The sequence below is a fragment of the Lipophrys pholis genome (assembly GCF_963383615.2).
Source record: "Lipophrys pholis genome assembly, chromosome: 20".
Taxonomy (NCBI): domain Eukaryota; kingdom Metazoa; phylum Chordata; class Actinopteri; order Blenniiformes; family Blenniidae; genus Lipophrys; species Lipophrys pholis.
In genome coordinates, this window is record NC_137648.1 from 25,563,675 (window position 1) to 25,576,479 (window position 12,805).

The 12,805-nt window shown below is 45.9% G+C and overlaps 1 protein-coding gene across 1 annotated transcript; it reads left to right on the forward strand.

Moving 5' to 3' along the window:
- Positions 1 to 4,785: 4,785 nt before the first annotated feature.
- On the forward strand, positions 4,786 to 9,743 carry sult5a1 (sulfotransferase family 5A, member 1). The gene is made up of 6 exons (XM_080490020.1): positions 4,786 to 5,090; positions 5,178 to 5,389; positions 7,796 to 7,922; positions 8,021 to 8,115; positions 8,413 to 8,593; positions 9,329 to 9,743. Exons 1-6 carry the CDS (start codon positions 4,952 to 4,954, stop codon positions 9,523 to 9,525), a joined length of 951 nt encoding a protein of 316 aa, XP_080346146.1. The 5' UTR covers positions 4,786 to 4,951; the 3' UTR covers positions 9,526 to 9,743.
- The last annotated feature ends 3,062 nt before the right edge of the window (positions 9,744 to 12,805 follow it).

Genomic DNA, 12,805 nt, shown 5'->3' on the forward strand with positions numbered 1-12,805 from the left:
GATGGGGGACAGCCCTGATCCCATATCTACCATCCGATGGGGACAGCCCTGATCCCATATCTACCATCCGATGGGGACAGCCCTGATCCCATATCTACCGTCCGATGGGGACAGCCCTGATCCCATATCTACCGTCCGATGGGGACAGCCCTGATCCCATACTACCGTCCGATGGGACAGCCCTGATCCATATCTACCATCCGAATGGGGACAGCCCTGATCCCATATCTACCGTCCGATGGGGACAGCCCTGATCCCATATCTACCGTCCGATGGGGACAGCCCTGATATTGACTGTTCACCGACTATGTTTTGAACTCCACATCATTGTTCAGAGCTTATGTTTGCAAATCAAATGTGATTTGCAGAAAAGTTTATGAAAGTTAGCAGCTCATTTAAATTCAGGTTTCAGGATTAATCACAAGGTAGTTCAGGCCAGATGGGAAGTAACGTATTACTGCATAAGTACTTCTTCTCTTTGATGACTGTAACAGTTATCCACATTAAACCTGCAGAAGTTGGTGGATTTAGAATGAATCTAATAAAACCTAGTTTAGGTCCCAACACTGTCCCTGGGGGACACCACAAACCATGTCAAAGCATGAAGACTGAAAATCCCCCAGATAACCTTTCATCCAGAACCGCCCTGATTGTGTTGAATGCCGTGTTTGTCTCTGAACACTCCTACTGCCCGTTTCTTTTTGTCTATGGAACCGCTGATTTCTTCTATTGGTTCTAATAAGGTCCCTGAGGTGGATCTTTGTGAGGTGAATCCAGATTGTCTTTCAGACGGCACTTTGTTTATCAGTAAATGTGTCCAATCTGTGAGTGAACAGCTTGTCTAGGAGTTTGGAAACTTGTGTCAGTAGAGAAACGGGCCTGTCCTTGTAGAATCGGTGTCTGTCTCCAGTTTCATAAAGTGGGATGACTGTTGCAGTTTTCTTTTCTTTGGGGAATTTATCAGATTAGAATGACAGATTGCAGATGTGAGGATGAAGAATTAACTCCATAACCTTTGAGACTACCGTCACAGTCAAGTGACGTCTTGCTTTTCCAGGTATTTATAATATCTATTATTTCGCTCTCCTCCACGGCTGAGAGAAACACTGAGTCATGCCAGAAGAGATTAAATCGTTTTTTTCTCGTGCCTGGCTTCCTGCTCTATAACTTGATATTTCTCAGAGCTGGGCGGTCGACGGGGGAGGACAGATGAATTCTAGCCTTGTGTTCACCTCATACTCAAACTAGTCACAGTCTCTCATTATTGAATTGAAGAGATCCTTCTTGAAGTACTCTGAACAAACAGTGAGATCACCATATTGTCATGGAATTACACATTTTGGACATAACTCCAGTAAACTTTTCTCCGATTGACCCCACGAACTTGATTAACAGTTTCCTAGAAACATTGCAAGTGGAAGGTCTTTCAGGTTCAACCCAGCTAAAGCTCTCCAGAGAATGTTCTGAACAAACACATCTGCTGTCAGCCAATCAGTGGAAGGAGTGAAGATTTAAACTGAAACAATTGGCTGGAAGGAAATAAACAAACCCCGACTATGTAATAACATCATTTGCAACCTTTCAATTTATTGTTAATAAATCCCTCAAAAAAAGTTTGGGAACATTGTTTCTATGAATTCTTTCTCCCATTTATTAATACTAATTGGTTTTATATTATATATTGTTGGAAAGCCTGATTAGTCACCTTTACAACAAGATGTCACCTGTAAGGATCATGCATTCATGAAATGAGCAGCGCAGCTACATGTGTGGATAGCACCCTCCAACAATATTCATTCTCCTGTCAAACTGACTATAATAGAATATTGTCCGTGGAGTCGCACTCTCCCACAGCAAGAAGGAAAAAAGCAAAACATATTGGCAATTTTTTCACTTTATTCATTTTACACGGTCATAGACCTCAGTAGCGTGTGGAAGATCCACACACCTGTGGCTGGTACACACCTGTGGCTGGTACACACCTGTGGCTGGTACACACCTGTGGCTGGTACACACCTGTGGCTGGTACACACCTGTGGCTGGTACACACCTGTGGCTGGTACACACCTGTGGCTGGTACACACCTGCCTGGGTGAATACCAACAGACGAATATTGCAGGGGATTTTGGCACTTTTCTTTTAAGGTGCTACCCACACATTTAGCTGTGTTGCTCATTCTACCCGAGCACGATCCTTACAAGTGATCCCTTGTTGTAAACGTGACTAATCAAGTATTCCAATGATATGTAATACTGCACCAATTAGTATTAGTAACTTTTTATGAGGAGCTTTTTCCTACACATTAAACTCTGCTGCTCTTGAGGTCTCAGTTCAGGATGTTTTATCCGTTTGGTAAAGGCCAAAACTGCAGCCTGGAATCTGAAATGATTCGAACAGACAGCTGCTCTGTAAAGTCTGGACAATTCAGCTTGTCAGGACAAACTTGTACATGCCTTTTCCCCTCAATATTGTAACTCCTGACTACCGGACAAAGCAGAATAATGTGTGCAATACTTTTCTTTGCAGTGTGTCTCCTGGAAATACTGCAGCACCTGTTTGTCTCATTAGTTCATTTCATGTCATGTTGTGGAAAACAATATTCTAAGTGCAGCACTCTATTGAACTCCTCCAGCAGTTTCTCTGACGGAGGAGAAACACCAGGAACAATGAACAGGACATAAAACAGCAGGGAGGGGGGCAAAGACCCCAGGAAGTCTCCACCCCCCCCAGGTTGGCAACCAATGGGGATGGTCGAACCCGACCCGACACCACAGGGGTCCAGAAGTCAACTTGGTGAAACTCCTTTCCTACCAACTGTCCCCTGCTTCTCATCCCAGCCACCGAGAGGGACACACGTCTCTGCTGCCTCGGGACGGTAAAGAGAGCACCAAGTAGGTCCAAGGGACAGAACCAACGTCAGCCCGCTGGACGAGCAGGACACAGTTTGGACTACTTCTCTTTCCTTTTCCCTTTTTTAGGGGGATTCTGGAGACCAACGCCTCTGGTGGTCGCGTGGGTCATCGCAATTCTTCTTGACGTCCACCTGGTGGACGCATCAAGTCATTGCGCGCTCCGCCGCACGCCCCTAGTGGTCGCCACGGTCGCCACGGTCACCACACTGAACCCGACGCCTGCCTCCACCTGGTGGACATTCGGGGTCATTACACCCACTCACACTCATAACTCTAGACCCCACACACACACACACACACACACACACACACTCTTTGTACATAGTGTTTGCTGTTTAATAGATTATCTAATCAGTGTTTTATGTCATTTGATATTTGAATGTGTTGATTTATGAGATGATTCCAGAATTATTTATGAATTAATACATTTTATTAATAAACACCTGTTAGCTGAATTGAACGATTCTTGGTGATTATTGTGTATTTATTGTGTATTTATTGTTGACAATTCACTGGTTTGTAACAGTCTGTGCTCGGATCTCACACCTTCCCTTTTATTTAACATTGTTATATTTTTACTCAGAAATATTAACTAACTTAAATAAACTTTTTACAAACAAGACTGATATTTTGGTATTAGCTATTTCCAGTTTATCTGGTGGTGCCCCCCCTCCTTTTATTATTGATGAATAAATAACAAATTTAATCAAATTAATAATTTTTCATTATCAAATAATTTTTGATAATTTCTTAACTTTTAGGTAATTACTCAATTACTTTAGGAGTTGTTAATGAGTAAATGGCCATTTACTTCCATTGATAATGTAAATTTTTCATAAATTACTTCCAGGGATTACTTTCAGTAATCTATTACATAAAGTAATTTAACACTAATAACCAACCATAACTACCAACATATGCATGCATGTGTATGTGTGCAGCAATATAACTAATAACTGACAATGAAGGTATCGGCATGAGCGGTCGAATTAGATCACTGCAATTGTATTCATAAAATGAGTAACTTTGTCTTTGTCAAAATTCTCCAAAGCTCAGTGACGTCCCAGTCATTTAAATAATCTTTTTTTTCAAATTTTCTTTATTGAAATTTCACAGGTGGAATTGTACAGTTGTACTGGTCAGTTGTGATGCTCTGTGGTTTTGGTGCAGAAACAACTTGGAGAATGGAGATACTGGAGATAGGTACTGGGCTCTAAAGCAAAGCTCGAGCTATCTTGTAGGACCGGAGACAGAAAGACTGGCACCATTGTCATCTTGAAAATGTGTACCAAATAACTTCAGTCGCAGAGAAAGTTTTCAAATACAACAGATGTCCAACATGAGCTGCGCCGCTGAAGTATTCCTCATTAATTCTGTCTGTGCTGCTCACTCCCAGTAAAAAACAACCCTGATATCCACAATCACTTCAAAATATGTCATGTGTCAATGGCATTAAAATCCATGTTGATAGATTTACAAAACACTACTTACATATTCTTCAGGAACACATTTGTGTTATTACAGGTCATGGTGCTGATGTGAGTATTTGAAGGGATTCAAGAGGCCAGAGTCCCTGTATTTCACCTCGGGTAGCTTTAGGGCCCATCAGTGGCCTGTAGAGCAGCCATTTAGAAGAGGTGCTATATTATATTATTATATTATTATATTATACTAGATTACATTTCCCCCTGTATTTTCCAGTCAGTTTGGCTTTTTTTTTTCAGGCTGGAGACGCCTTTGCACGTCTCCATTGCAACATTATGTGTTGTTTCCATCACAGACGTCCATCTGGTTGTGCTGCAGGTTCCACCCACTGTCTGCTTTGAGGGAAAGAGTTCCGCGTCACTGAGAGGTTCCTTCCTCTTTCTGGCTCATGTTGCAGGCAGTCTTTACTTGGTCCTGCTCACGGAGACAGAAGCAGCTTAGAAAGAGCCGAGAGGGAGAGCGAGGTGGAGCAAAGCTTCATTAAAAACCCATCTAAAGAAAAGTAGAGGTTTCATAAGGTGGTTAAAGAGACGTTGACGGAGTGGGAGTTTGATATGGCCAGGTTGGATGTCACAGAGACGTTTCATGGCATTTCTTTTCCTGGACACCTGCACACACAGGACTCCTTACAACGGGCAGTCACATTTAAATTCCAGGACACAGACATTGTCATTGCTTCTTATCCGAAGTCAGGTAAGATAATGTGTCTGTCTGCTATTTCCCTGATGACTCGTTTCTGAATCGGAGTGGATTTGAGATGTTTTGTATTTTCCTCTTCAGGAACCACATGGATGCAGGAGATCGTGACTGTGGTCTGCAGCAGAGGAGACCCTCACTTGTGTCAGACGGTCCCCAACTGGACCCGAGCTCCTTGGCTGGAGCAGTACTACTGTGCTGCAGTGCTGGAGGCCTCGTCCACTGCACCTCGCCTCATCACCACACACTTGCCGTATCACCTGCTTCGCACCGCCATCCAGGACTCCAAAGCTAAGGTCAGATTACTGCTGCTTCAGCTCCACACTGATTTTGTCGCTGGGACAATGAAACAATAAAAAGACAGGAGGAAGTAGCTGTTACTTCAACACGTGAGCATTATCGTTCTGAAGGACTTCTGCTTCTCCCAGGTAGAGGTGAAGGTCAGGACGGTCGGTTCTCCGTCAGACAGGGATCAAACTTCTCTTTACAAGCTGATTTTGGTTCCGTATGAGATAATGCATCACGAGGAAACTAATTCTTCATTTGTCAACTGACCCAGACTTGTGTCAGTTTTAGTTCACAAACCCTCCAACAGCATTGCTGTGATAAGCTCGCTCTATAAAGGCTGCATCCCTGAGGTCTGAGTCCAAATGTTGGGGTGCATCTTCTAGTCACTGAATACATCAGGAACAGCAAGTGAAAATATAATAGCTAAATATTTCACATTTTCCAAAGTCATTCAAGGACCAAGGACCCTTTGGGTCAGCAGCCCTGGAGTTTCATCCCTCAGACCCGCTTTACATCACCACCTATTAAAATCATGTCCATACTGATCATTCTGTAAAGCCTTGTCATTCCGGGTGTGTTTTGAAAATATTTCCATTTCATTGCAAGTAAGAGTTGCTTCATAATTAAAATGTAGTTCAACACAAGTTCACCAGCAGTATACATACATCTCTGCTTTTTTATAGTTTCAGAATCTATATTTCAAATAAGTGTTGACAGAAATCCAAACCTTAAAAATTAAACTAAAACATAAAATATTAGATTCATAATATGAAATTAAAAAATGAACTTTCTTATAACGTCCCCGTCCAGCTCAGCTGGTAGAGCAGGAGACTCTCAGTCTCAGGGTAGAGGGTTCATGTCCCATCTCAGAGTAGAGGGTTCATGTCCCCCGTCCAGCTCAGGTGGTAGAGCAGGAGACTCTCAGTCTCAGGGTAGAGGGTTCATGTCCCATCTCAGAGTAGAGGGTTCATGTCCCCCATCCAGCTCAGGTGGTAGAGCAGGAGACTCTCAGTCTCAGGGTAGAGGGTTCATGTCCCATCTCAAGGTAGAGGGTTCATGTCCCATCTCAGAGTAGAGGGTTCATGTCCCCCGTCCAGCTCAGCTGGTAGAGCAGGAGACTCTCAGTCTCAGGGTAGAGGGTTCATGTCCCACGCCGGGCGCCACCTTCCTGTGGGCTCTCCACCTTCCTGTGGGCTCTCCACCTTCCTGTGGGCTCTCCACCTTCCTGTGGGCTCTCCACCTTCCTGAGGGCTCTCCACCTTCCTGTGGGCTCTCCACCGTCCTGTGGACTCTCCACCTTCCTGTGGGCTCTCCACCTTCCTGAGGGCTCTCCACCTTCCTGTGGGCTCTCCACCGTCCTGTGGACTCTCCACCTTCCTGTGGGCTCTCCACCTTCCTGTGGGCTCTCCACCTTCCTGTGGGCTCTCCACCTTCCTGTGGACTCTCCACCGTCCTGTGGGCTCTCCACCTGCAGGAAGGTTCTTAATGGCGCAATGTGATCTGGGTGACGGTGCTCAGACTGACACCACCACCACCCGGGAACAGATAAGAGGGAGAAGATGGATGGAGGGAGGGAGGGAGGGAGGGAGGGAGGGAGGGAGGGATGGGTGGATGGATGTAGGGATGGGTGGATGGAGGGATGGGTGGATGGAGGGATGGATGGATGGATGGAGGGATGGATGGAGGGAGGGATGGATGGATGGAGGGATGGGTGGATGGATGTAGGGATGGGTGGATGGAGGGATGGATGGATGGAGGGATGGATGGATGGGGGATGGGTGGATGGAGGGATGGATGGATGGATGGATGGATGGAGGGAGGGAGGGAGGGATGGATGGATGGATGGATGGAGGGATGGGTGGATGGATGGAGGGATAGGTGGATGGATGGATGGATGGATGGGTGGATGGATGGAGGGATAGGTGGATGGATGGATGGAGGGATGGGTGGATGGATGTAGGGATGGGTGGATGGAGGGATGGGTGGATGGAGGGATGGATGGATGGATGGAGGGATGGATGGAGGGATGGATGGAGGGATGGATGGATGAATGGATGGAGGGATGGATGGATGAATGGATGGAGGGATGGATGAACTTTCTTCTAACACTATCAGGCCCTGGAACAGCAGAAACAGTGTGATCAAGCTGGTGCTGAGACAGAAAGGCGTCCCACGGGGACTGTCCCTGTCCTCCAGATCAGCCAGTCCAGGCCTGACAGGAGACATTAGTTTGAAACCTGCTTTGTCTCTCTGTCGCTCACCAAATGTACAAGGATCAATAAAGTGAGAGCAAAACTGTTGGTTTGTGTTTTGGGACCATGGGAAGTCTTTCTGGAGGGTTTGAAACCAATAGTTTGATTGGAGCCTCCTGATGGCAGCGAGTGTCCTAGTTATTCCTGTCCTTGTCCTCTCAGGTCATCTATGTCAGCAGAAACCCCAAAGATGTGCTGGTGTCGTTTTACCACTTCCATAAAATGGCAAACTTTCTGCCCAGCGCTGGTTCCTTTCCACAGTTCCTAGTTGGATTCCTGGAGGGCACACGTGGGTATTACTGTTACTGACCATATTTATTCAATTACATTTTAAAGCCCCGACTGGGATGTGAACACGTTGATGTGCTGCTGTGTTTGTTGTCTCAGTGCACTTTGGCTCATGGTTCGATCACTTTACCGGCTGGACCGGGACCGCCGCGCTGCACAATCTGCTTCACGTCAGCTATGAGGACATGTTGCTGGTAAAGTGGAAATGTTCTTTATCACTGTTTGTCCAAAAGCAATTCTGAAAGCAAACAATGTCTTAAGAGGTTCTTCTTCATGTTGTTCCCCAATTGTGGGTTTGTGACCCAAAGTGGAAGTTGACAGTGTGGAAACGTTGAGCTTTGTCACTTCTCTTATTGAAGCGGTGCCTCTCACCCCAGAGGGGACATGGACGCTCCAGGAAGAGGCTCATACATGATGGTCTGGTAACATGATCCATCAGGTCCTTTTGTCAAAGACTTTGAGTTTCTCTTTTGTCTCCTTCTTGCTCCCAGGACCCACATGGCACTATAAAGAGAGTGAGCTTGTTCCTACAGCGCCCCCTGGAGGAGGAAGACATCAATAACTGTGTGAAACACTGTAGCTTCAAAAGCATGAAAGACAACAAGATGATCAACTACACCCTGGTTCCTCCAGAAATAATGGACCAGAGCAAAGGTTCCTTCATGAGGAAAGGTTCGTCACTCAGGACCCTCAAGAAAGAAACCAAACATCCAGAGCATGCTAGAGAAACTAAAACCACCCACCCACACACACACACACACACACACACACACACACACACACACACACACACACACACACACACACACACACACACACACACACACACACACACACACACACACACACACACACACACACACACACACACACACACACACTTTAATTTAGGGCCACCAATGAATGTCACTCCATGTTTTTGGACCCACGCACACATGGGGAGAACATGGAAGGTCCTGGAACAGTACTGAAGCCCTCCAGCTGTGAGTGTGAACCACTGCACCACTGGGCCGGTACTGAAGCCCTCCAGCTGTGAGTGTGAACCACTGCACCACTGGGCCGGTACTGAAGCCCTCCAGCTGTGAGTGTGAACCACTGCACCACTGGGCCGGTACTGAAGCCCTCCAGCTGTGAGTGCAGAGTGCGAACCACTGCACCACCATGGATCCTGGATTAATTGCATTTGTCTGGAACTATTCCATATCTACACATTTCTAATGTTTTGGAGCTCCTGCAGTAAATATCCACATTGTTACTTTAATTCAACACTTTCACTAAATACATGAATTCAAAATCACAATTGTGTTGATAAAATAATTCTTCATTTAATTTAGAACTAATTTGTTCGGCTTTACATGAAACTATATCCTGGAGTCTTCTCCCAATGTTTGTTTTTGCACCTTGTAGGTCAGATTGGAGACTGGAAGAACCTGTTCAGCGAGGAGCAGAGTCGACTCTTTGACAGCGTCTTCCTCTCCAAGATGCAGCACAGCCCAGTGGAGTTTGTGTGGGAGAAGCCGGATGAAGAGGAGCCACGCAGGGAGGAAGAACCTCCACAGAGCAACACAGAGCAACACAGAGCAGAGAAAATGAAGTCATGTTAAATGACTGTGTGTTGGTGAAGTCGGGTCTACGTCACAGATGAGGTGACGGAGCAGCACCACATCTGTTTGGGGGAAACCAAGTGGTATAATGTTCCGTGTGCACGTTCCCCTTTATTTTCATTGTGTGCAGAAAGTGGCATAGAGCTACAGAGAGGAATCACAGCAGGAGTCCAGAGCTCCATAGAGGCCAAATTCAATCGATTAAAGTTGTTTGAGCCAAAATAAACTGTGTGCTTCTTTAAGCTCTTCCACCAGGAGAGTCTCCTCACTGCCACCGAGGCCACCTCAGTATCATGGCTGTCCTCAGTATCATGGCTGTCCTCAGTATCATGGCTGTCCTCAGTATCATGGCTGTCCTCAGTATCATGGCTGTCCTCAGTATCATGGCTGTCCTCAGTATCATGGCTGTCCTCAGTATCATGACTGTCCTCAGCATCATGGCTGTCCTCAGCATCATGACTGTCCTCAGTATCATGGCTGTCCTCAGTATCATGGCTGTCCTCAGCATCATGACTGTCCTCAGCATCATGGCTGTCCTCAGTGTCCTCAGCATCATGACTGTCTTCAGCATCATGACTGTCCTCAGCATCATGACTGTCCTCAGTATCATGGCTGTCCTCAGCATCATGACTGTCCTCAGTATCATGGCTGTCCTCAGTATCATGACTGTCCTCAGCATCATGACTGTCCTCAGTATCATGGCTGTCCTCAGTATCATGACTGTCCTCAGTATCATGGCTGTCCTCAGCATCATGACTGTCCTCAGTATCAAGGCTGTCCTCAGTATCATGGCTGTCCTCAGTATCATGGCTGTCCTCAGCATCATGACTGTCCTCAGCATCATGGCTGTCCTCAGTGTCCTCAGCATCATGACTGTCTTCAGCATCATGACTGTCCTCAGCATCATGACTGTCCTCAGTATCATGGCTGTCCTCAGTATCATGACTGTCCTCAGTATCATGGCTGTCCTCAGCATCATGACTGTCCTCAGTATCATGGCTGTCCTCAGCATCATGACTGTCCTCAGTATCATGGCTCTCCTCAGTATCATGACTGTCCTCAGTATCATGGCTGTCCTCAGCATCATGACTGTCCTCAGTATCATGGCTCTCCTCAGTATCATGACTGTCCTCAGTATCATGGCTGTCCTCAGCATCATGACTGTCCTCAGTATCATGGCTGTCCTCAGCATCATGACTGTCCTCAGCATCATGACTGTCCTCAGTATCATGACTGTCCTCAGCATCATGACTGTCCTCAGTATCATGGCTCTCCTCAGTATCATGACTGTCCTCAGTATCATGGCTGTCCTCAGCATCATGACTGTCCTCAGTATCATGACTGTCCTCAGCATCATGACTGTCCTCAGTATCATGGCTGTCCTCAGTATCATGGCTGTCCTCAGCATCATGACTGTCCTCACAGGGACACGTCACACAGGATAAATGGACCTAAAAGTCAACAGTAAAATAAATGTAACTCCTCCTTCATTTTAAATAACTCTGACTTTCTTACTTATTCAAATTACCAATACTACATATGCACTTGCATAGATATAAAAAGTATATTTGCTAGTTGCAGTGGCGCGTGCATTTCAGCCCTGAGCCTTCACTAGAGCTGGTCTGGGTCAATCCCCCCCCCCCCCCCCCCCCAACAACTTCTTATGGCTTCAAAAACCTTGTTATCATGCAGAAAGGCAGTATAAAAAGCCTTTGTATCACAGATTGATACTCGTGTAGTCAGAATAAATACCTTCAGGAATGAAAAATATCCAAGTTCACGTCTCTCCTGCTGCAGCTGCGTTTCCCGAAGCGTCTGGAGGTCGAGGAGGGAGACGCACGTCCGCTTTTCATCTTGAAATAATAACATAGTGCTGAATCCTGCCAGGGGGGTTGTAGTGACCACTAGTAAAGGGGGGTTCGCCGACACGTGCGGTTTCTCACGTGGGTTAGAAACGCGTCTACTACCAGCAGTACGGTATTTATTTAAGACAATCACACCTTTAAGCCTTCGCGGGCCACATAAAGTAACGTGACGGGCCTTGACTTTGATACGTGCTCTAGAGTCTCTACAAAGTCTCTACAGAGTCACTAGATTCTCTACAGAGACTCTACAGTCTCTAGAGTCTACAGAGACTGTACAGTCTCTAGAGTCTACAGAGACTGTACAGAGTCAAGAGTTTCTACAGAGTCTCTACAGAGTCTCTACAGAGTCTCAGACTGTATACAGAGACTCTACAGAGTCACCAGAGTCTCTACAGAGTCACTAGTCTCTACAGAGTCTCAGACTGTATACAGCGACTCTACAGAGTCACCAGAGTCTCTACAGAGTCACTAGTCTCTACAGAGTCTCAGACTGTATACAGAGACTCTACAGAGTCACCAGAGTCTCTACAGAGTCTCAGACTGTATACAGAGTCTCTACAGAGTCACTAGTCTCTACAGAGTCTCAGACTGTATACAGAGACTCTACAGAGTCACCAGAGTCTCTACAGAGTCACTAGTCTCTACAGAGTCTCAGACTGTATACAAAGACTCTACAGAATATCTACAGAGTCTCAGACTGTATACAGAGACTCTACAGAGTCACCAGAGTCTCTACAGAGTCACTAGTCTCTACAGAGTCACTAGTCTCTACAGAGTCTCAGACTGTATACAGAGACTCTACAAGTATTTTGGCCGCTCAGTTTGAAACTTACCAGGAGAACCAGTCTGTTGTCCTCGTCAGCAGGTTGTCCTCATTGAGGTGAGTTAACAGGTGACTATGTGTCCGTCCACAGTGACGTGTCCAGTACAGGGTGGAGCTCTGACCTGGTCCTCACAGGTTCTACTGTACATGGCCCAGCTGGTTTATCCAGAGTGGAGCACCTCAGTACCTCCTACCTGCATCACATCCATCCAAGTTTCTAGTTCCAGGAAGTGCATTCGGGATGTCCCGGCTAGTACATTGATTGATTGAAATGTTTATTTGGAATAAGGTACGAAAACAATAAGAAAAAAGAAAAGAAAATTAACAACAAAGTTTTCCTCTCAAATAAATGAATGAATAACAGTAATAATAATAATAATATAAAATAAATCAAGAAAAACATGATCAGATGAGGATTAGAAAGGAGTGAGAAGAAGTAAAACTTATTTACTCTCACCCCTCGTCACAAGTAAATAATATAATTACTTCCTTCCATCTCTTACATAGATACACACACACACACACGCACGCACGCGCGCACGCACGCGCGCACGCACGCACGCACGCACGCACGCACGCACGCACGCACACA